Source organism: Ptychodera flava, chromosome 2 (assembly GCF_041260155.1).
Source record: "Ptychodera flava strain L36383 chromosome 2, AS_Pfla_20210202, whole genome shotgun sequence".
Taxonomy (NCBI): domain Eukaryota; kingdom Metazoa; phylum Hemichordata; class Enteropneusta; family Ptychoderidae; genus Ptychodera; species Ptychodera flava.
This window is the reverse complement of record NC_091929.1, coordinates 27,626,755-27,652,426: the sequence shown is the minus strand read 5'-3', so window position 1 is coordinate 27,652,426 and position 25,672 is coordinate 27,626,755. Positions and strand designations below refer to the sequence as shown.

The 25,672-nt window shown below is 38.4% G+C and overlaps 1 protein-coding gene across 3 annotated transcripts; it reads left to right on the top strand.

Annotated features, from left to right (window-relative positions):
* LOC139118350 (protein henna-like) lies at positions 1–23,816 on the top strand. 3 transcript variants are annotated; one of them, XM_070681638.1, is made up of 9 exons: positions 1–438; positions 10,318–10,403; positions 10,717–10,784; positions 13,543–13,739; positions 15,683–15,818; positions 17,732–17,858; positions 19,872–19,967; positions 20,409–20,542; positions 23,256–23,816. In XM_070681638.1, exons 1-9 carry the CDS (start codon positions 288–290, stop codon positions 23,335–23,337), a joined length of 1,077 nt encoding a protein of 358 aa, XP_070537739.1. In that variant the 5' UTR covers positions 1–287; the 3' UTR covers positions 23,338–23,816. The 3 variants fall into 3 exon arrangements, with proteins under 3 accessions (XP_070537739.1, XP_070537747.1, XP_070537755.1); XM_070681646.1 differs by having other exon boundaries at positions 415–649; XM_070681654.1 differs by lacking the exon at positions 1–438 and adding an exon at positions 3,909–4,038.
* The last annotated feature ends 1,856 nt before the right edge of the window (positions 23,817–25,672 follow it).

Sequence of the window (25,672 nt, the reverse complement as noted above, 5' to 3'; positions counted from 1 at the left end):
GCATGCCTAAGCTTGGGTCGGTCGCTGCCCATGCATGTTGCAGACGTTTGATGAGGTCATGGGGGTTAAACATACTGTTGGGGTCAAAATGACCTTTTTGCCTTCATGAACATCCATACATGTACGAGGGCTAACTGCAGCACCTCCACCCGGTGGCCGACCTTTAGCGGTGTTAAGAGACAGCCCTGCCGTCGACGTTGCGTTACGTAGGAATCGTGGCCGTGGCCGTGGCCTTGGTTCGCTATAGCTGTGGGTCCATAGCTGTGGTGTTTTCAGACGGGATTCCTATGGACCCACAGCTGGGTTCGTCAGTGCTCGTCAGATGCTGCGCTTTGCGGTTTCTCAAGGCTGTGCCAGCCCACGGTACAACCTCCGACCGAGGTCAAGTTGCTCGGTGGTTTTACTTCCGCTTCATCAAGGCAAGGCAATGTCACTCCGGTAAGGGTTATTATGATCATAGTGACGTTCCATATTTGAATAGTTGGAGATGTGTTTTGTGCGAGACGTACAGTGTCCTCAATTTCCATTCCGACATTCTCCTGCACACAAAATCACCCATGCGCGCTCATGTCGTCACCACGGAAACCTCATTCAGTTCGTCCGAGGACAGTACAGTCTCTTACGACATTGGACAGTCTTGAGCTTGACGGTACAGTATGCCCCAGTTGCTTTAGCCCTGCGTATTACAGGTCTGTTTGTTCCCGGCGTTATACGGCCGTATAACGTATAACGCCGGGAACACACAGACCTGTACGCAGGGCTACAGTTGCTGTAACTTTTTATGATTTTCCACACTGTTTTTCTGCTTTTTATGTTTTTTTACGCGAGTTCAGAATCCTGGGTATAGCCACAGGCACTGGACACGTACACGTCGCCTCGCGATCTGTACTGATTCACAGTAAACAGAGAGAGAAAAGTTTACTGTGAATCAGTACCGATCGCGAAGCGACGTGTCTAGTGCCTGTGAGTACAGCAGCCGTTTATCGTCTCATGGCCACCCAGTCTTCGATCGTCGGATACCAGAGATCAACCAGTGGCTCGTGGATGACAAATAAGAATTTTATTTATTTGACAAAGATGCTTACGGAAGAGCCCATTTACGATAAAACGTTGAGGCTACTATACCAACACTACTACCCAATTTTATGCCTGCCTAGCTTAACCATAGACCCGGTTTTTCTCGAGGGTCTATGGCTTAACTATGGCCAAAAAAAGAAGAAGAAATGTTTCTGGTCAGCGCGCGCGTCACTTGAATAACAGCGCGTCACCCTTTTTTTTCTGTTTGTGGCCGGCGGCCGTGGTTGACACCAAACCAAAATGGCTGAAGAGAAGGAGAAAATTCTTTGGGGTGGGGGCATGATCAGTGACTGCATGAACAGTATATATGTGACTATATTGATAAAACTATAAAACTGACCCTCCTCCCTCCCTTGTGGCAAAAAAAAAAAAAAAAAAAAAAAAAAATGCGCGTCGCCGCACCATTTTTTAAAGAAAGACCTGACCAGAAACATTTCTTTTTTTTGGCCTATACAGTGCACAGTGGTTTACTTTGAAGCATTTGCATCAGACGAACTAGACCTGTTATCTAAATCGAGGTGTTGCCAACACTGTCGGGTGCAACATGAGTCGATCATAAAAAAATCAACTCTGCAAAAGTTGAAACATTGTCTAGCGGAATGTCAGACGTAGTCTGAACACCACCACCACATATATCCAAACACTCCGTCCAAGTCTTATCACTTGCAGACAGGTGTTGTTGTTTTGACTGCGTCTGACCTCCAGCAAGACAATGTTTCAACTTTGGCAGAGTTGATTTCACTGTGATCGACTTGAATTACTGCTCAGCTGAGAAATACACCTGACAGTGTTGGCAACACTTCAATTTAAACAATATGTCTAGTTCGCATAATGCCAATGCTTCAAAGTAAACTACTGTAATTACAATTTAACCCATTATGATAACTCAAGGTGAAACTTAAACGTACAAACAACTCTGGAAACAATCAGCGGGCAATAATTTACATATCTTAACAATAGGTCTGTTTACAATTGACGTCACTGTTCTCATCTGTACACATGCACATTTTTAAGTTACGCTTTTGAAAATACGCGCATGCAAAATGACGAAAATACATCTTAGTCGGCGACTACTAGTAACAATGAATACGTAAAGACATATTGACGACTGAGAGTACAGGCTGCACAAAAACAGTCGTGGATGCAACATTGATAAAATTTGTCCCCATTTCAAGCTACAGTCTCCGATTTCATGCGCCTACAGCTATATTTAGTAACAAACCTATATAGACCGTGAACAGCGCTATTAGCGGGTATTATATCATACAGTATATTTATGGCGCAAATACAGCGATCTGATTGGTCGAGACGCGAAAAGAACCATGGTATATTGGCGATATACCACGGCAGGAATACGTGCAAGCTGTCAGCTTGAGCAACCAGTTATGAACTGAAAATGCTCACGTTTCATGATATATTGCAGTCGTGTGTAAATTTAAACCTTCACCACATGTTTGTAACTTCATTGAAAGTGTTATGATCTACATAATGAATAATATTCACCACAGATTAATTCTAATTGGACTCTCTTCATAATGTACGTTGGCAGAGAGTTTCATCGGGTCAAATAATAAGTGTTCTTGTAGCGTTTCTTGTGATATCTACATTACGTTTGAAACAACAACAACACAACAGTTATGTTCGTTGAATTTTATTGGTCAACAACAACAACAACAACACGACTATTAAGTACAACTACAACAACAACAACAACTACAACAACAACAACAACAACAACCAGGTCTCTGGGTCCCCTGTGCCCGTTATCGTTTTAAGTTTAAGCGTCAGCTGTTTTTCCCAAAGACGGGAACCCTCACTTAAGTTTCTGAGTTGAATAAAATCATTGATGACATCGAAATTTAACTGTTTTATAGTTTTTTTTTCTGTTCAAGACATGTATATATTTGTCACCATGTTCAAGGAAAGAGGTCCTGGTAACGCCAGCGCGCCTTTTCAATAACAAGGGAATTCATGACATTGGCTATATTTTGTGCGTGTTTTGTCTGTAAAACACGTCTGTGGCTGCATTTATTTTGTTGACTGTGCGGCACAACAGAGAGTCCACGCTGACTCTGTCTTCGTTGTATCATCGTCTTCTGACAGACCTTGAATTCTTCTAATAAACGTCTTTAGGAGATTAGGTAATAGAGATGGGTAATTAGTATAGCTTGGGGTCCATACCTGTGGTGTTTTCAGACGGTATTCCTGCCTTTTTACAGGCCAATTTTGGCTCTTACGACTTTTTTGCGTCGGCGGTCAACCACAGCTATGTGAACTTCCATAGACAAAAGTCCAAATCCGCCCGCAAGCACCCTGCGCGCAGGTTTGTTCGACGGTATTTCAAAAAGTTTACATCCACATTACAAATTGCCAACACTCATCGACAGCTTAGTTATTAGGGATTTACCACGTCGACCAGAAATCCGCTCAAAATTCACCAAAAATATCAACTTTTTTCTAGCTTTATCCAACATGACTACTTGGAGACCGCCATTTTTCTAGCATAAAACTTTGTCGAGGCTCAGTGCAGCATGATCAGTCACGTTTTATACTAGAAAAATGGTGGAAAAGAAGTTGATTTTTGTTCGTCACGGTCCGTGAAACAAGAAAAAGAGATACATACACATTTTCAAGTGTTATTAGAATACAACGTTTTACTTCCGCTTCATCAAGTCAAGGCAATGTCATTCTGGTGAGAGCTATCGTGATGGAGACATTTGAATATTTTGGAAATGTGGTTTGTGAGACCGTAGTTCGGTTCCCTGACCTGTTTCCCCCTGTAGGGCCCTCTACAGGGGAAAACGGGTCAGGGAACCAGACTATTATGAGACGTACATACAGAGCCCTCATTTTCCACTTGGCACTCTGATCACCCATAGGCGCTCATGTCGTCACCACGAAACCCTCACTCAGTTCGTCCGAGGACGGTACAGTCACTTTCGACATCGGACAGCCTTGACGGTACAGTATGCCTATGCAGAACACTTCCTTTGATACACTCCCAAGTTGTGTAACTTTGATGCTTTTCTCCCCTCTTTTTTGTTCTGTACGTCAAATGCAATTTATAAAGCCTCGGTGTAGCAGCCTTTTATCATCTCATCACCACCGAGTCAGAGTACTGGCTTGTGCATAGGGTCATATGGCGTAATACTGTTCATAATAATTATATATTTCTGTCATTATTGCATACTTCCAAAAGAACCCTACTGCACTCGAATCCTGAATGACGATTAGTTTTCATGCCAAATTCGCGCAGTTATACTACAGACGCATATTTATGATTACGAATATTCATAATAAACAAATGTTTCTGTCGTTATTGTACAGTTACAAAAGTACCCTACAGCACTGGAATCCTTAATGATGATCAGTATTTATGCCAAATTCAGGCAGTTGTAGCACAGACCCTCAGAAATATGGTTAATATAGTTGCAGCAACAGTATTGCACGGTAACTTGATGCGCGCGGTCACTCTACTGCCTCGGCAGACTAACTCTCTGAACAGTAAACAAAAGGGGTTTTTGAGAGTCTGCCTAGGCAGTGCTATGACCTTGCATCAAGTTACTGCGCAATGCTGCTGCTGCAACTATTATTTGAGGGTCTGTGCTACAACTGTGTGAATTTGGCATAAGTAGTGATCATCATTTAGGATTCGAGTGTTGTAGGGTACTTTTGTAAGTATGAAATAATGACAGAAATATTTTTTTTTATCAAGAATATTCATACTCATAAATTTATAATAACAGGGTCTGTAGTACAACTGCGCGAATTTGGCATGAAAATTGACATCATTCAGGATTCGAATGTTTTAGGGCACTTTCGTAACTATACAATAATGACATTTAATTTAATAAACAGTATTCATAATCATAAATCTATTAATTTTTTTACACTCTTGCTATTGCTGACAATGCCTTGTACCCCTGTGGCTTGTTGATATGACAAAGAAGACTCTTTGTTTCTTTGACAAAGTGAAGATGCGTACAGAAGAGCCAGCTGATGTCAGATTATAAAACGTTGGTGCTGCTTTACCAAAACTACCACCCAATTTTATACCTGCTTAGCTAAATTATAAATGTAATTTAACCCATTATAATAACTCAAGGTGAAACTTAACCGTATAAACAACTCTAGAAACAATCAGCGGGCAATGATTTACATATCTTAACAATAGGGCTGTTCCCAATTGACGTCATTGTTCCCTCATTACTATGCAAAAATAAATATTTGTCCGCATTTCTAGATTACGCTTTTGAAAATTGCGCATCCAAGAAGGACGAAAATACAGTCTTAGTAGACGACTACTAGTAACAATGAATACGTAAGGACATATTCAAGAATTAGAGTACAAGCTGCAAGAACAGTCGTGGATGAAACATTGATAAAATTTGTCCCCATTTCAAGCTACAGTCTCCGATGTCGTGCGCCTTACAGCTATATTTAGTAACAAACCTGTAACCGTGAACAGCGCTATTAGCGGGTAATAATTTACATATCTTAATAAATAATAGTATTCATTAAGTTAATCTTCCGGAAAAAAACTCTCGTAAATTAATTAACCACTAGTGAAAACAACATATATAATATCATTAGAAATGTCTACTCTTAAACTTCCAGATTGTATGTAGATTATCTGACCTCGAGTGCTTATTTACCGTAAATTTTGTTTTCTTTATCACTTTTTCCAATTACATATAACTGCCTGAATTCATAAAATCAGCTTACGTATAATGTACGGGACTTTGCACTAATTGTAACAAAATGTTTTCTGAGAAGCAAATTTCCTCTGTAACAGTAACTCAACCAGTGCGAACTTTGTCACTGACTATCTACGACTCATATCTTCTCTTGTTGACTACAGTATACTTCAAACGTGATAATGTGTATTTTCAGTCATTTATTTTCAATCATTTTCGCGTGAGCTGTCGACGCGTGCTGCTCGAGTTGTGAACTTTTGCCCTAAAGGCTCTATAGCGCATCCAGCGTACCGGTAAATACGCTAGAGGTCAAAGTTCAGACCGTCAACAGCTTTGTCAAAAATGGTTGCAATACGTGTTGTTGTGGTCAAGGTTGCTGCGGATCCGTAGCCCTGCCGCTCCTTGACTGTTGACTGAGCAAATCTGCAAATCTGGCATCACTCGACTTTATTCCCAAGAAACACGGTACTGAGATGGACGATACTTTCAAAACCGATGCAGAATAATTGCGGACACTGTGATAGTTAATCTCATTAATGATCGAAACTCATCTTGTTTGATTTTGGAGGCAACTCGACGTGACTGTTGTTTGTTAGACAACACCCTCATCGGTGAAAATCGATATCGTTTTCACCGTTGTTTATGAGCTGAATATTGGTGTTCACGCTGTGCCTATGTGAATACGCCCTCTACGTTCGATATTAACTTTGAACGTCGCCTGGAGTGAATTTTGGCAGGCAAAGCTACGCCCGTTTTCTCCAGAAACGAATGCTCTGGAAGGGATGCTAAAGCGACACTGTGTTACTAACACAATATATAGGCGTTCAAAGAACTACTGCAACGGACACTGTACTGTTTGTAAGACAACCTTATGGCCTTAGATATAATTTGTTTGACAAGTGAAAAATAACGATTGGTATAAACAGCTGAACATTGTTACTGTACGTGTTATTTGTTCTCAACGTACCAGGTTTTTTGATAGCGTTTTGCACTTTTGAATCAATGTCTTGTATATTCCTAATACTTAGACATACCGGCTGCATATGTGGGTACATTTGATTTAGGAATAGTAAGTTTTTGCCAACGAGATTGTAAATCGACAATATTATTCTGTACAGGTACATTTGAGTTTTATGGAATTATTGTTCATTGTTAAAGTGTCAGCGCCATTTGTCCAGTCCCTACCCTCGACTTGATATACCCCTACCTGCAACGCAACCGCATTTTCAACGAATTCCACGACCCAACTCACACTAACGAATGGGTGATTGCCCTTCACAGTAAGTGAGGCTACCCACAATTCCTCTTGATTTGTTCACTCAGACATTTTTTGCTAAAGGCTTTTTCAATTTTATCAGTTTCTTAACAATTTTTAATTTAAAAATAAATTAAGGATTATTTGTTAACACTATGTTCCAAAATTATTGATTATGTTTCAAATTCAAGAGTAAATTGAATGAGAAGTCGATGTTTGGAGGTGCTAAAAATTGCACACTTGTCAAGATAAAGTTATCAGCAACTAAGATGGTCTCATCATACCACCTGTCAGACATGCAAATTTCCTTTGTTACGAACATTAAAAAAAAATCAATACCCTTTCTTTTGCCAACACAGATGCAACTTATTCCCTTAGTTTCCTTGAAAATATTGTGTATGGCTGTCAAAAATCTATGTCGACAAAATTACAAAATTGCTATCTCTTCCGCGGAAAAGGGGTTGATCTTCTCATTATTCACAGTGAGAAATCAGAAAATTATGATTATCAGAACTATGTTGCCAGAATTTTGAAATATGGACCGAGTTGTTCTGTGTACAGAAGAAATTTGCTTCAGTTCAGTGAGTGATCTCCGTGTGTACAGATCATGGAGAATTGTGGGTAGCCTCACTTACTGGGTGATTGCCCTTGTTGAGTTTGCTCCTACACAGCTGGCCTGTGAACACGGATCCGCAGCAACGGCCAAGGTCGTTTGCACCAGTCGCAGATAATCACTGATAAAGCAGGTGCAGGTTGATTTATTCAAAGATTGATATATTCATTATTATACGAGCTGAATGGTTCTACTCAGGGAGGAAAACGACGCCACGTGTCATACAGACTCAGTACACCCAAAAGATCACGTGAGGGTGGTACAAGCAACCCCATGTGTATAAGCTCGTGAGAAAATAAACGTTTTTGCGCGTTTTCCGCACGTGGGTATGTTTACAAGTGCTTTAGCCCATTGAAGCATAGGTAGTTACTCACAAAACATAAAGACACTTGTTAGCCTGTAGGGGCCGACGAGGCTGGTATCCCGATGTTAAAGGGGTGTAAGGAAGACTTGTGGCAGCGAGTGTTATTAATTTAAGTCTCCACTCTATTAACACAAATAGTAAATATAATGTATTGCTACTTTATGTATCTTCAATGACGCCATAGGAGTGTTTTCAATTGTTAATTTGCCAACTACCGACATCCTGGTATAATTCAAGTTAGATTTGATCTGTCACAATCCCTCCACCTCCCGAGTTGAATGGAAGGATGTGACCCCTCCCCAAAATAGACCAGGCAATGGTAGCAAAGCTACCAGCACTAGTAAGTATAGGTAGCTGTGGATCCATGCTGCGCGCTGCTGTAGTTCTCTGACTTGAGTTTTACACCAACCCCATCTCAAACTATGGCACATTATATTCCTCAGCTATTATAGAAGAGCAGCGGAATCCGAGAGCAAGCTGCTAGTGCACACGATTCGCGGATTTTTCGACCAATTGGCATCCACTGAAGTTACAATCTGTCAACACTCATCGATAGCTAGGTTTCTTGGAATTCGCCACGAACAAAATTCCGGACAAAATTAACTTAAACAGCACCGTTCACCAAATTTTTCCCGATCTGATTACGCGGAAACCGGGATCTACATGGCTTTAGGAGACAGTGTGGGTCTTTTTAGGTGATCGGCCGATGTCCTGAAACAATTCTCTCATTTCGCAGGACTGTGTTCACGCGGAAACTAATGTTTGTAACCTCCATAAATGTAATAATCTCCACAAATGTAATATCAACTACAATTGTAATACAATCAACCACAAATGTAATAAACAGTCAACCATTAATGTAACAACCTGGAACCACAAATGTAATACACAAATTCACCATAAATGTAATAAACTCAACCATAAATGTAATAAACATTTGTGGAGATTATTACATTTGTGGAGGTTACAGCTGTGTCTCGCCATGGCCAATAAGTTCTGTATGCAAAACAGGTAAACGTAAAATACACTTTCAAATATACAAAACACACTGAACGCAAACAATTAAGATATGAATAATGTGTGGAGTTGCTTTCCTTATCACATAGATAAATATTTAAGGGCTAATTCCTCAATTGCAACGACAAAATAGATTTATTACATTTATGGTTGACAAGTATTACATTTATGGGTGATTTTTTTATTACATTTATGGTTATCATTTATTACAATTGTGGTTGGTGTTTTTATTACATTTATGGTTGATTTTTGTTACATTTATGGGTGATATTACATTTATGGGTGCACTTTATTACAATTATGATTGATGTTACATTTATGGAGATTAGTAAATTTATGGAGGTTACAATGTTGCCTGTAGTCTTTGGGATATGTCACACCACAGAGAGCCGCAAATAATGAGAATACATATAAAACACAATTTGAACTAATTTGGGAGAATTGGATCTTCATATTTTTTGAATTTCTCAAGAGTGATGGGTGCCCTATAGCTGAATGTTGCAATATTACAAATTACTCATAAAAACAAGTGTTTTGCTTAAAGAGAAAAGCAGATGATCTTACATGTGCCCATTAAATTGATATAAGTTCACTATCCAATTATCCTCAATTGATTACAATCGTGTTATATGAATATCAGTAAAACACGAGGAAATTAATATAACTTCACCAGTTTTATTGTGGGATTTTTCCTTTTTCTTTTTCTTTTTAGCTTGACGTTTTTCTGAGCAAGTTCCCATCTTCCACGATTCCATTTCTCTTTATGTTTTTGGATTAGTTTTCTGTGCTTCAAGCTGTGCACCCGTTGTCTTTTCGACATACCTGTGACCTACATTAAGTATAGCAGGATTTGTCCGCCCTCAACGACCAATGTTATATATTCCTCTGTCAGTACAGTCACATTCAATATTCGGCAAATTTGACTGTATGGTTTTAGAGAGTTCTGCCCGAGTAAAAAAAATCGTCCAGGAGTTGTGAGTCTACTTTAACACCTGACACCACAATCATACTTTCGATTTGTCGTCGTCCTTTGAGATATTTGAATTCTTCTAAATAAACGTTTTTAAGAGATTTATTATCGGTAAAAGCTGACCGAGCGAGAGTGACAGAATGTCCATAGACAGAAGTCTAATTTCGACTCAACTCTCCTCTTACGTGTAAACGAGCTTGACTGACCCACAGTGGACGTTACGGTTAATCTGACTACATAGCCCTGCTAATTGTCTGTGGTAAAATTCATAACGAGTAGAAAAAATACGACACGCGCAACAAGCCGTCTATTATTCTTTTATAGTCCCGTGGTTTCCGAGAAAAATTGCGGAGCTAGATGAGTGTGCCAGCGTAATTGGATACGGGTCAGGATTAGATGTAAACCATCCCGTGAGTATCAAACGAGACATTTACATTTTGAACTTAATGAATGTGCCTTCTATTGAACGTACGATGTTTAGAAAACAGGCGAGAGGGGAACTTTTTTACCAAAGCAAATCAGTTACGAACAAATGCTACTTTCCCCTCCAACTTTTCATTCTGTCCAAGATGCCGTAAAATAGTCATATTTAGATGTCATAAGTGTTCTTAATCGTCTAGTTTGCTGCTCCAGTAATGTGCCATGACAAACCTTTTCCTATGAAATCGTTTTCTTAAAATCGTTTCAACGTTATTAAACTCGTTGCTACCCTCTTGATTGCAGGGATTCACCGACCAGAAATACCGCGAGAGACGAAATGAAATCGTTGATATTGGGAACCAGTACCGACAGTAAGTCCCTGAAACGTACCTCCAAAATATGTTTATTTTTCAATTGTTTGTATACTTGGTCCAGGGCATCCCTGAAGTGTCTCCTGTTTAGCTCACGTTTCCACTGACGTCAGCTAATTTCGCACTAATGTCTGTCTGTCTGTCTGTCTGTCTGTCTGTCAGCAGGTTATCTCAACATCGGCTGATAGGATTAGAATGAAATGCAATACATAGATTTTGATTTGGAATAGCAAGAAATGATTAGTTTGTGGTGGGTGTGGCTTGCATATTTTATGTTTATTTGCATAATTTGTAATTTCAGAAAAACGGATTACACTGAGAACGGCTGCGTAAAATTTAATGACATTGGCTACAAATGTTGCGATGACCTTTCACAATTGGGGATATATATCTGGATTGACTTGACAAAATTGACGAAACTTGCTATCTACATTAAAGATACTATTATAACAACAATGAAAGTTGTTAAGCATTGTGAGATCAGCTAATTACGAATTTTGCATATTAACGAACTTCCCTAATTAGGACTATATCGGAATGGACTTGATCAAAATTGACGAAACTCGATATATATACATTGAAGATACTATGATAACAACAATGAAAGTTGTTAAGCATTGTGAGATCAGCTAATTACAAATTTGCATAGTAACGAACTTCCCTAATTAGGGCTATATCGGAATGGACTATTTGATCAAAATTGACAAAACTTGCTATATGTACACTGAAGATACTATGATAACAACAATGAAAATTGTTAAGCATTTTGAGATCAGGTAATTACGAATTTGCATATTAGCGAAATTCCCTAATTAGGGCTATATCGGAATGGACTTGATCAAAATTGACGAAACTTGATATATGTACACTGAAGATACCATGATAACAACAATGAAAGTTGTTAAGCATTTTGAGATCAGGTAATTACAAATTTGCATATTAACGAACTTCCTAATTAGGGCTATATCGGAATGAACTGATCAAAATTGACGAAACTTGATATATGTACATTGAAGACACTATGATAACAACAATGAAAGTTGTTAAGCATTGTGAAATCAGCTAATTACAAATTTGCATATTAACGAACTTCCCTAATTAGGGCTATATCGGAATGGACTATTTGATCAAAATTGACGAAACTCGATATATGTACATTGAAGACACTATGATAACAACAATGAAAGTTGTTAAGCATTGTGAGATCAGCTAATTACAAATTTGCATAGTAACGAACTTCCCTAATTAGGGCTATATCGGAATGGACTATTTGATCAAAATTGACGAAACTTGCTATCTACATTAAAGATACTATGATAACAACAATGAAAGTTGTTAAGCATTGTGAGATCAGCTAATTACAAATTTGCATAGTAACGAACTTCCCTAATTAGGGCTATATCGGAATGGACTATTTGATCAAAATTGACAAAACTTGCTATATGTACATTGAAGATACTATGATAACAACAATGAGAGTTGTTAAGCATTGTGAGATCAACTGATTACTAATTTCCGTATTTAAGGAACTTTTATAACTAGGGATATATATCGGGATTGGCTTGATCAAGGTTGACGAAACTTGAAATGTACATTGAAGATATTATGAACATCAAACTGGAAGGATTTGACCAAAGCTATGTAAGCATATTGGTAATTATAGTCAAGTTGCAAAATTGTGTCGAAAGTTTCAATTTACATACAACTATAATATATACTGAAAAACGGGCATTTTCAGGTCATATCTGGTTAGAATATTAAAGTACAAAACACGCCCGTGAGGTGCACTTGGTGTCAATGTTCAAACAAGAGTAAATATTCTAACATCGATACGCACAACTGTCACTAGCTCTGTCATAAAGAGCACTTGCCCAACAATAGGGAAGGCCCCCTTTGGCGTACCTTTTGACCTCTTGTTGCATTTTCCTACAGCTTTGTTCTGTCTGTGAGATAAAATTTTTCATTCCACTCCCAAGATCATGCCCATATGCTCACGTTTCAACTAGTCACTACCGCATGAAAATATATCTATAATATATATATATATATATATATATATATATATATATATATATATATATATATATATATATAACGTTACATGCTATTGTCGACAAGTCACTTTCGACTAGAATTCATATTCAACGGTAAGATTACACAATGATACACATTGCATTGTATAGAGAAAGCTGACACGATGTATTTCATCAGACATTCTGGAATAGGTGCTGGAATTCTGCATGCTTTCAGAAAAATATAGAAGTGAAATTATTGATCAATGTTAGAAATATTGTCCCCATAGGAAATGTACATTATACGGAAAATTAACCAATGCATATTGAGTATAATACATATTAAGCATTAAGTCTGAAATTTTATACCTTTGCATACCTTCAGATAGAATGTGCGCTGTTTTTTTTCCGAACACAATTATTTAAAGTACTTTTCTTTTCTGCTACTCATGTGGACTTGCTTTGAAGTCTGCTGAGTAGATGACGTCTTGGCCGTCTTATTTTTGTGAAAGTCGAAAATTAATTATCCTTAACTGAGGTAACACAAAGTATAGCAACCATTTCAAATTTCAAATGTCCGTACATTTTTGATAATTTGTTATACGTTTCATGGCGTGTATTGCCTTAAAACATGGACTTACATATAGTTTATTGTGATGTTTGAACCGAACAAATGCTAATTTTACTGCCTATTCAAAGGCACAACCTCTCGACGTCATTTAAATATATATTTTCTTTTCGTCTAGCGGCCAACTTCTACCAAATATCGAATACACAGAGGACGAGATCGAGACATGGAAGACAGTCTTCAATAAACTGTCAGCACTCTACCCAACTCATGCCTGTCAAGAATTCGTCAAGGGGTTCCATTTATTGGTTGACAACGGCGTGATCACCGAGGATGAAATACCGCAGTTGGAAACTGTATCCAACTTCCTGAAAGGTTTGGTCTCCCTGGTCATCCCTGAATATTGCCATTGCACTTAGTTATTCTTGTTATTACTCATGGTGAGCTTCGGAAACTTATATCAAATCTCAATTTCAAATTCCTTTACCTACCTGCAGCTCAAGCGTGATTTATAAAAAAAAGTTATGTCGAGCGTCCTCCTTACATTTGCAGTGTGACGTACGATTTTCTGGCTTTATCGTAGAAGAGAAATGGGGAAACTTTAATTTTCGATGTTTCGTATCCCCTAAATTGGAAGATGTGATCATTGTTAATGTATTTAGGCTAGTTATATTATAGTTGAAGAAAGTTTGCCACGATTAATCACCAGAATGCGCCTTGGGGACATATATTGGGACTTTCAAATTTTTCAAATTCTTTTCCAATCTACCACTTATAATGGTCTCATTTCCAAGTTCCTGGAATAAGAAAAAATTCACCGTGCTATTTTTTCGAAAATAAAAAATCCCCATCGAGCTAACATAGGGATTGTGGCCAATTTGGATTTTCGAATATATGTAAATGTTAGGTAATTTATTTCTCTAGTACAAAACTTTGCACGTTGATCCCTTGTGTATATTCTTGATTTTGAAAGAGAATGGTTGAAAGATTCCCTGACGAAAGATTCAGCAAAAAAATTTAAAAAATTGTCACTTTTTTGGTGCATACTACCGAAACTGTATGGTCAAGTACTCCAGTCCCTAAATTTCTGGATTTAGACTCTGCAAATAAAAGTTCATACAGCTGCGCTATACATGTAATGAGGATTTACAGTTTTGCTAAAGACGTTCTTGTCTGTTTTACGCTCGTAAATAGTTCCTTGTGGAAAACTTTCATATGAGGTGAATGGTTTTGATAGGGTTTGTAGACACTTGACAAGTTGCCTTTCATGTCACAATTATACACACCGTTTCAAAAAGTCTTGCAGAGACAATTGTTGAGAAAAATTTGACTATTTGCATATCGATCACACAGTGTGACGTCACGTATGCTCATTGGTTAGAGCTACTGCTGGGGGTGACCATTCGATTTCGTGGGGGGGGGGGCTGGAGGAAATAGGTATGGCAACGATTTTTTTCACCCATCCACAGCTTTTTTCCCAAAGATTACCTTGAAACAGTTTTTGTCTTATAGAGACAAACCAATTTTTTTTCAACAAAAAACAAAATCATGCAAGCAACTCTTTGTAAAATACTGTGTTCTTAGAGTGAAAATAGCTGTAACTATTTGTTGATTTTTTTTTCTGTATTAAAATGTCCAGTGTATCACCTACTATTTCCAGTTTTACTCTTCAGAGTCTGTTGAATTGCAAAGTAGTCAGCTTGTGAACACAACAAGTATTACATGTAAAGTGAATGAATATTGTGTACAAATCAATCTCAGTCCGGACTGAAATTTAATTGTGAACAATAACAATACATTGTATAATATGTAATAGCTGTAATTCTTGATTATGTCATTATGGAGAGTAAACAACATTTTGTAGTGACACTGAACAAAACATTCTACTTGCGTATAATATTTAATTACTAAGTTAAGTAAAGATATCTATATATTTGCACAATGAACGTATGCTCCTATGTTTAACATGTCAGGATGTTGAACGTGTTTACAGGCCATATCGTTTACAAGTTCCACCATTAACCGTTGTAGGAGGCAGCTCCAGAGACCACTGAAGACAGTCTACTGTCTCAGGGTACATGGCAACACTTTTTTGCAACCTCCCTTGAAGCAATTTTTTCCTGCTCACTTGGCAGACACTGTTTTCTTGTAAATGGCCAGCGACAGTTTTTTTTTTAAATTCCTCCAGCTAACCCTCCCAGATACTAAATGGTTCGCACCCTACATCTACTGTCTATGCCTCTATCTTTGGAAAAAGACATCTCAATTGTTTGCTTGTTGTCGTTAACATTTGTCATTCATTCATTATCATATTACAGAGCGTACTGGCTTTACCCTTCGCCCTGCAGGGGGTTCAATAACACCACGTGACTTTCTCGCCGGCTTTGCTTTCCGTGTATTTCGCTCCACACAGTATATTAGGCACAGCTTGGATCCGTCCTTCACGCCAGAGCCGTAAGTAGCCCATGCGGCAATGTCAACGCGTGATATCGTTTCCCGTATCCAATAATAAGGAAAGCAGCTCGAGACATTGCACTCTCATGACTCTATGTACGTCACAGGGGGTATTTCATCAAATGACGGAGCCCGAGTGAAATATGAACTTTAAGGCACACAGAAGTTTCATTTTAAAGGGATACAGTCCTCGGAACTGAGGTCAAGGTCGTATGGGACCCATCAATGTAAACACTGTATCCAAGGTATGATTGTGATTGATGAAAGTTAAAATATGTCTGTCATAATCTACATCGTATAATTTAAATGTTGTAGCTATGATGATGAGTTGTATCTTGATATCATGCACGAAATACATTGTTTGTAAACAAGAAACTCGCACAGTAGCAGTTCCGACGACTGTTCCCCTTCAAGGAGGGGGCAAGATAAAAGTTGTCTATTTCATAAATTAAGGCAAAACTCACGAGGAATGCTGAATTGAAGAGAAAACAAGCGCTCTCATCTAAGTCAAAGTTTGTATTTGGATAGCACAATCGCCAATGATCGAATATGCCCATCTGATACCAGAAATCACATCAACTTTGTTTCTCGATGTGTTCCGGCAGTGAGCTGAGTGGAAGGTACATTTTGTCGCTCACCACTCTGTCATATTTTAAGTCACAATGAAACTGAATGCTGTGTTAACAGTGTTAATACAAGATTCACAAGAATTGTGCGATAAGTTTCCGCCAATATGTTAATGTAATGCAAGGTGTGACGGTAGGTGCCATTTCTGCGTACTACAGTGGTGACATCTTCTGACGAAAACTACCCAGTTGTGACTCTGTTGCTAATTGAGTTAGTCCTCGATGATAATAAATTAAATAATCTGACCTGAATATCTTCAAAGGACACACAGTATTCCATTCAGTCTTTACTTACTTCTCTTTTATTTCTGCTAAGGCTGGCTCCAGTCTGTTTATATAGGTTCTGGTCAGCACTGCTCTGGGACTAACACATTAACTAAAAGGAACAATAAATATTAGGAAATACATGCACAGTGTCAGTAGAAAAACCTACAATCAGCACCAAAATTCATATGAAGATGTTCATAATATTCAAATAATTGTTCAATTCTACATGTCCATTTTGTACATCAAAGACTGAAGAAACGTCCCACTGTTCATGCATAAACCAAAATTCATTTCAAATAGCCAATGTTGTCAAATGTGCTCCGACGCCAAAATAAAGAAATACAAAAATTTTGGAACGAGAAGTACACACACAGCAATCTCTGTTGCTCATACAGAATGTTTCCAACCTGGTCCATTTCAAAATGCATGGCTTCAAAATTCCTGTATCAAAATACACAACTGAAAACAGCTTAAAGCTTACCAATATAATTAAAGCCACCGGGCTGTTAGCGTTTCATTCCATTTGTTGGTTCAGCATCATTCAAACAAAACCTAGAAACTAATCAGCCCTCTGAACAAAGTTGCCACATCACACCATGCTTTCGCATGCCCTGCTTTCAATTACCTGCCGCTGTTATGTAATTGATTGAGGTCATAACCTCAAAGACAATGGCATCAAAGGAGACACACTCCCGGCCTCTAGAGGGCCATATACAAATTTCTTAGAAGGTATAAACAAAGTTGAATTTAGAGAGCAAAGAAAAATAGCTGTTCCAGCTTGAAATGCACCAAAAGGAAATAAGGCAATTTGGCTGCAACACAAGGAGGACCACCCTCGAAGCAGAGAGTTTGGAATCGTCTCATCAGAAGGGTCAAATTCTGAGAAAAATGCAATGAAGTTTGTATAATAAATACAAAAGATGATTCTCTGAAAACACTCTGAAATTGAAGACAGTGTTGGTGTGCCTTAACCATAGATCCTCGTTGCATGCTTTAATACTGCAATTATCTCCATTTCAGAGATGTCTGCCACGAGTTACTGGGTCATATGCCCCTGATTGTAAACCCGTCATTTGCCCAGTTTACCCAGGAAGTGGGTCTAGCATCGCTTGGTGCCCCGGATGATTGGATTACGAAGCTTGCAGCGGTAAGTTGGAAATAAGTCATCACCTCAGGGTGCCCCAGGGATTTTGGCAATTTTTTTATCAAGTGTGAACCATTAGCTTATGTGTAGTGCGAAGTCTATGACAACTGGGCAAAATAATACAGGACAATCAACACACGTTATATAAAAGAATAACAGCACACATACAGACACGCACACACAGGCACATAAATTATATGTACATATATATATATATATATATATATATATATATATATATATATATATATATATATATATATATATATATAATATACACACAACATATATATATATATAATTATATATATATATATATATATATATATATATATATATATATATTATGTATGATGTAATGCGTATTTTGTGTGCAAAGGAAGTATATATGTTGTTTTTGTGTTAATTTGTTCAAAATGTATAAAACAATACCGTCCTCCGTATGTTTCACGTATTTCTACAATCATGAGATTCTAATCAGAAATCTACCTGTGTCTGTATATATGTGAGCCATACTTTACTAGCAATTTTATACTTGGACTGTGAGCTTTCCGAATTGTGCATGGTCGTAGGGGCTTTGCTCGCGTAGGTGTTGCTGTATACTCAACATAAAATAACACTCAAGCAAGTGGTAAAATAAATGATAAATCGAAACACAGAGGAACATGGACAGAGTGGCAACGGGTATTGTTTAAGGCGTGAAGCGGTTACGTAACCCATCCATGTTCGCCTCGCCTCAGGTTGCTCTCGCCTCTCTTTTCCGAAGAGTACCGACCATGCATCCTTCGGTAATTTTCGGATTTTCGCCAATTGTTAAGCGAAAGTATGTTCGGCAAAGTTTGTGTTGTTGTTGTCGTGTGGTGCTGAGCGAAATTGACGTGCTGGCGAAAACGGGAGTGTTTTGAGCTTCAGGAAAGTGAGTTTTACCGTTTTAAAAATTCCTCTCATATTTTTATGAATATATAATGAGTGTGTTTGAACCAAATTTGAAAGTCTTTTATCGATACTGTCTGGTTTTACTCAATGGTTTACGGTCAGTCATACCGTCTTTTACACGTGCGTCAAGGACGGACATGTTTATGAAACTGCTGGCGTGTTATGTTTTGATTGGCGTGAAGCAGTGTTTCTTGACTGAGAGCTCACAAAGTTACTATGGTTGTTACGCGACTGGCAGTACGATGCCATCTCGTCGTATTTTTCGCATAATCTCGTGTAATTATCAACCACAAACAAAGCCTCCAAAAGGTTTAACACCTTTGAAGCTCATTTTAATATGAAAAGCTAATAGTCTACCGAGACGACCATGGAACAAAAGGCATGCAAGCGTTGCCACTCTGACTATGTTCCTCTGTGATCGAAATAATTATTACAGAGGAAAATGTGCAAAGACTTCCAAGGGGCCATAAATTATCGAAACACTGACAAACTTGTTCAAAACTGAAGCATGAATTGCTTTAGTTACATATCTTCATCCATCCGAATGGATTTGATTAGAGACTGGATGGCTCCTCTCACTCAGAGCGAGCACTTTATGGTGTCACTGCGTCCGCCATATTGTTACTACACACATTGAATGAATAAACAGACCACGCGTGACAGACTAAGTATCAAAGTACCACTGGTGGCGCTGTACATACTGTAAAATTTACATTACAAACGATGCATCTCATCAAGTTCTATGCATATGAATAGCAAGATCAAAACTTTACGATCATTGCCCACATGTAGTAGAGAAGTTGTATCAAATTTATCGTTTGTATTGACGCGGAAATCATGAGACTGACTTTGTGTCTCTATTTTGCAGCTTGGATATTTAGTGGTCATTTTTTTTGAAATTGTTCGTGTAAACAAATATGGCATCCCTATCATACGTTTAAAGGGAGCCATGCATCTCGTCCGTATGTGGGAATGAGAAAGGTGAAGGTCAACTGTCCGGTGAGCATAAATGTCGTTGATAATAGAACTGTAAGGGAAATTACGCACAAGCTATCATTATTGCTTCTTGTCTGTTTTCAGTTTTACTGGTTCACATTGGAAGTTGGACTTTGTAAGGAGAATGGCACACCCAAAGTTTTTGGAGCAGCAGTGTTGTCATCTTTTAGAGAACTACAGGTAAGCTTCCACAATTAAAGGTAGAATGCGACTCGTTAACAGATATTCGGACTCTGAAGTTTTTGCAATTCCTCTCTGGTCTACCAATTGTAGGGGCTTATTTTAAAGCTCTCTGTGTAAGAAAAATTTTCACCGTCTTAGTTTTTCAAAAGTCGAAAATTTTATTTTCTCTGTAGAGTTAACACGGGGTTGGCCGCCATTTTGAATTACAAATACCGGTAAATATTAGGTAATGTGTTTCTCATGTACCAAAATTTTCATGGCCACCCCGATGTTTCTTCTTGATTTTGAAAGAGTGAAAGATTGCTTGAGGAAAGTTTGAGCAAAAGTTAATTCTTGCATTTTAAAGATGCATACTACCCAAAGCACTTGTCAATATGTGTGCGTGGTTCTCCTGAGCAATCAAGCTGTAGAAAAATCTGATTCTACTATTTTTTGCAGTACTGTATGTCAGCGGTGCCAAAAATCAGACCCTTTGATCTTGGTGAGGTGATCGTACATCCCTATTCGATATCTGAGATGCAACCGATGTATTTCATGGCAGAGAGTTTTCAGGATGCTATTGATAAACTCAGGTAAGTAGCGTTGTCAGATGCAGTGTAGCTGGGCATTGTTGCCATGATGAGTAAAGAATAACGTTTTTTGGTAGATTTCGCCCGAGAGAAAGATGTGCAGACTCTGAAATTTTGCAGTTCTTTTCTAGTACATGCTGATTGTGTGGACGCATTTGGCCAGATGGGTATATGCAGTTTACGCTCTCTTGTTTTTGTGACACTGAGGTCAACCGTTGAATCTCTGCATGGCTTAACACTGGGTGTAGTAGCTATTTTGACTTTTCACATTGTAGTCGATTTGGACAATTATTTCTCCCATTCCAAAATTTGCAAGATGAGCAGTGTTTTACACCCTAGATAATGAAAGAGGGCTGTTTGAAATTTCCAGGAGGCAAGTTTTGCAAAAGTTGTTCCAGTTGTGAGACGCATCTTACGTCACTTAGAATTCGTTACTCTTGAGCCTGCCTCCATTTTAAAATGATGGCATAATATACATAAGACATGATTTGCGCAAAATAAAAACAATACCTTTTCCAGAAAATCTATTTGAGGAATTTTCATCTCCCATCAAAGGGAAAACATGAATGTAGACACCAAGGAATATGTCACCATTGCCTCTCGCATCAGAGTCTAAACTACAAGATGTTCTAAAACTAGGTTTAATATTGAGATAAAAATTCGAATGTTTGAAAATTGAAAAATTCAAACATTGATGGAATATATTTCATGGTACACGTAAATTAACATGCTGTTCATAGTCACTCAATACTAATCCTGTTTAGATTGGATGTTAAAAAAGATTTTGTAATACGGTTGTCAAACCGTTTTTATGTCGACCACTGCTAAGGAGTTTCCACACTCGCTGCTTTTCAAATTTGCCCATAATGTTAAGTATTAGGGAATGTGTAAGGGACAAGGGTGCGATCTTTTCAAATTATTTTTGTAATTTTGTTTCATGTCAGACGTTAATCTGGCTTATCATATCTCTGCTGACACCTTTTACATGCACACAATATGTAATATATGCCGAGGCCATCCTAGTATGTACCGTAGATAATGTAATCCAAGCATGTGTTTGTATATCTATAGGCAGGGAGGATATGGAGCTCTGAAGACAGAAAATTTAGTATTTTTCAGTGAGCACGACAACATTAATATTTGTGCCTATAAAACAAAAATAATCAAAATAATTTAGAAAAAAGCAACCGTGTCCCTTGAATTGACCACCTTCTATCTGTTCTAGGACATCCTAGTCATTTATATATTAAAGGTATACTGTCACCTGTTCCAATTTTGCCACAGTTACCATGGAAAGAGAAATTCTAACCAATCACAGATTTTATGCGGGTAGCTTTTTAAAAAACAGCGCCCTCACACGGGCATGTTGAATACCAAGGAGCGCCCCTTTGACCATATATGGGCATATTTAGATTACAGGTGACTGTATACCTTTAAAGGGAGGGATCGTCCCGCCTGTGACTGTCCGACTTTCTTGTTGATAAAAATTGCCCCTGAATCCCAGAGATTGACTATGAATATCATTTAAGGCAAATGTTAAGTAAATCAAGCATGTTATGCATGTTCATGGTTCACCTGTTTTGTAACTTTCCAATTACTGCAAGATTTTACCCATTAAACTTTGGTTGTGTCTCTTTGTTTATGTGAAGCTGCCTTGGCCGCTGTCACCATTTTCAGCACAAACGCCATTTTGAAATTTTAGACATGCAAAAGGAATCCTGGGATATGTTATGCATAGCAACATATCCGTTGTATTGGTCCAATATGTTCAGCCATAGACGGGAAGACCCCCTCCCTTTAAGTAATATTTGATGCTGGCAAATTCAATTGATGTAAATGGAATGTGAATAGCAAAACAGGAAAATATTTATATTCAGGGCTCGAAATTAGCGGTAGTCCTGCGTCCAAAGACTACCAAGTTTTCTCTGCGGCTACCAAAATCCATGAAATGGTAGCGCACACGGACTACCAAAGCCTGGGACCTGAAATTCAGTCAGTAGTTGGCATGCCTTGTCTTGTCCGTCACTTTGCGACGAGCTAAATGCAGTCAAACCCAGCTGGACACAGAAAGGCCATACTATGACTTTGTTATGCAAATTACGAAGACGACCGGCTCTGCAGTGGAACTTTGCAACAAAGTTTCAATATCTAAACTGTGGTACTTGAGTAACAGGCACAGGAAATGATGGCCAATGAAAACGCAATTTAGTTGCATTTTGATCATGATGTATCAATCACAATTACACTGAAATTATGCCTCCTCCAACAGAAGGTCAATGGCCTATTTTTAGCCCTGCTACATTATGTCCCAGTGCCGAGAAGGTCGTGTTGTTGTCAGGACGACTATCAAAATTTGCATACAACTCTGAAAGTGAAACGGGTTGTCAATAGGTCACCAAACTTTTGAGTATCCCTATCGACCATTATACCTGTTTCCATGCCAATGGGTATTAAAATTGTGTAAGTATTCACATCAAATGACTAGATAATTCACTTCAGGTGCAGAATCTTGAAAAAACAGCATTTCTCAACTGGTTAACAAAAAAAGATACCCCTGAACTAAAATATGCATAGGCTACCAGCCATTGTCAGCGGGCTACCAACTTCAGAAAATGGTAGCTCAAGTGGACTACCAGGGACTAAAATTAATTTCGAGCCCTGACATTGATTATTGTAAAGTGTATTTAAAGAGCATTGAATGTTGTGTTCTTTTCAGGCAATTTTCGCGACAAAATCCGAGACCTTTCTCAGTTGTGTATGATGCCGCCACACAGACTGTGGATGTTTCAAAACTGTAAGCCCAAACTAGTGGTAAAGAATCACCAAAGAGTCTTCCTAAACAGGCAACTGTAATGAAATGGGCATTGAAACTGATTCGAATCAAGAGAAGTAGCTGGCAGTTCATTGGTGGATGAAAGCTCAATTTCCAATGGTGGATGAAAGCTCGATATCAATCATGTTTGAATGACTTTTTGTATTCATGAGGGTGTTCTTGCTTGTAATTGTTGAGTTGAGGTATGAGTCTTAGTCATAATGCTTTCATTAATTGAAACCAGACTCACGGGATGTCGTATGTAAGCAGCACTTTAGCTCTTCATTTCAAGATTGCTTTCTATCCAACATTTCTATTCAGCTTGTTGTACCTTGTGCTAAGTGAGACATACAAGTGCACGTCAGTGTGTTTCACGATATGATTTGGTATGGCCATCTGGCGATCATTGTCTGTCAAGAGTCAAGATTTCAATAAAACCAGCACAGGGGCGTATACAGTGAGGTACATATGCATATCAATCGCTTTATATGACATGATCCGATATAGGCTGCTTGGCGGCAATTTCTGGTGATGATGACTGATTTATTTATTCTGCTGATAAGGTAATGATGCCAGACCGAAGCGACGGAAATCTTCCCTCGTGAAAGAAGGTCAAAGGTCATCGAACATCACCGAAATTATGATTACTTACTTTCCTACTGGTCCAAACGCAAGAATAAGAAAAAACGATCCTCGTGTCCTATTGGTCGATAAGAATAAGATATATGCATAATTACTAAGCCGAGCTTCTAATCTAAGACGATGCCCCTCGCCCAATCCTTAAATGTTTCATGCAACACAATGCTTACTGTGCTAGCTGTTATAGGTAAAGGAGGACCTACGGTAATATAAGATCATCCCCAAATCAGGGAACAAAGTGCTCCATAAGCAAGAAAAACCTAACAGCCGTTAAAATTACTTGCTGAAATATATGTAAAAGTAGGTCAAAGATAGTCCAAAAATATTTTGAAAAAGTGTTTCCTATGCTTGTCAATATCCAACAATGACCATTGCGTAGCCCTCATTGGTTTGCATACCATTAGATGATTGCATAATTAGTGAGATGGAAAGGTCAACGAATAATGCCACGATGTTGGATATACGGCCAAATACCAGAACTTTATAGTGCTGAGATATGTGAAATAATATATGAAAGGTCATCAAAGGCCATCCATAAATTCGGGGAAAAATTTTCCCATACGGATCAATATACAACATAACTCAAACTCTGAGCCCTGTTGGTTATCATAGGATGAAATATGTATATAAATAAGTGAACGGCTCCTTGATCGGGCATATGCCAGTAAATACCAGAGCTGCACCTGTCGTAGTTGCCTAGGTAAGTGAAACAAGATCAAAGGTCACCCAAAAACATTTTAAACCGTTTAGTGAAATGCTTGTCAATGCCCAACAAAAATCAAAGCTCACCTGTTATTAATTAGCCAACAATTACATGTAGGCTTGTTGTGCGAGTGGAGCAAGAGTGACAAAAGGCCGCTCACTCTCAAGCACTATAGACAACATGTATATATAGAAGAAGGTTATATTATCACTGTATACCTAAGAGTTTGAATAGAATGTGCTTCCAGTCGCATGCATGAACGCTGTTATTATTACTTTTATTATGAGGATTACCGGGAAACTATGAAGTTATTTTTCACCAACCCTGCATCACGATTGGCTTCGATGAAGAGACGGTCTCCTTCTCTCAAAAGGAATATTGGACATTTTGATCTCAATGCTTCCTTAGATCACTTTTTTTTCTGGCATTAGTCCTGTAATTTATTTCCCATATGCCACCACAATATATAGTGTTGGCGTAAACTTCCTATTGTACAACATTCAGCAACACAAATCCTGCTGACAGGTGGCAGAGCAATGTCGGCTTGAGAACTAATTAAAGTTTCCTGTGGCCAAGTCAATTGAAATTTTGAGTTAGTTACGAAAACATCGCCCCCAATGGTGTTTATGCAGAAATTAATGCTCATTGCTACAATATCCAGGGGCCACTAGATTACCACTCGATCAGGGGCAACCAGCAAATCGATTGTGTTTTCAACGATTTCAATAAATATAGCATTTGAAAGGATTTGGGCATAAAAAAATCTGGCGGGGAAAGTATAAGATGCAACTACCTTCCTCACAAAAATTTAAAAAGCTTCCCGTCCCGCCAAATATCCCCCCAAAATAATCTTTCCCCTCCCCACAACGAAAACTCTCCACTGCCTTTCTCCCAACTACAACAACTTCTCAGTCCGAACTGTCTTCTCAACAACATATGATTTTGTCCTTCCCACGAAGTAGGCCATCTTTCCGTTTCA

Bases quoted from the DNA above. Each gene is read 5' to 3' on its own strand.
- LOC139118350 (XM_070681638.1), top strand. From the start codon at position 288: ATGGACCCACAGCTGGGTTCGTCAGTGCTCGTCAGATGCTGCGCTTTG. The intron at 17,859-19,871 runs GTAAGTTGGAAA...GTCTGTTTTCAG, and splicing joins GGATTACGAAGCTTGCAGCG to TTTTACTGGTTCACATTGGA. The intron at 20,543-23,255 runs GTAAGTAGCGTT...TGTTCTTTTCAG, and splicing joins GATGCTATTGATAAACTCAG to GCAATTTTCGCGACAAAATC.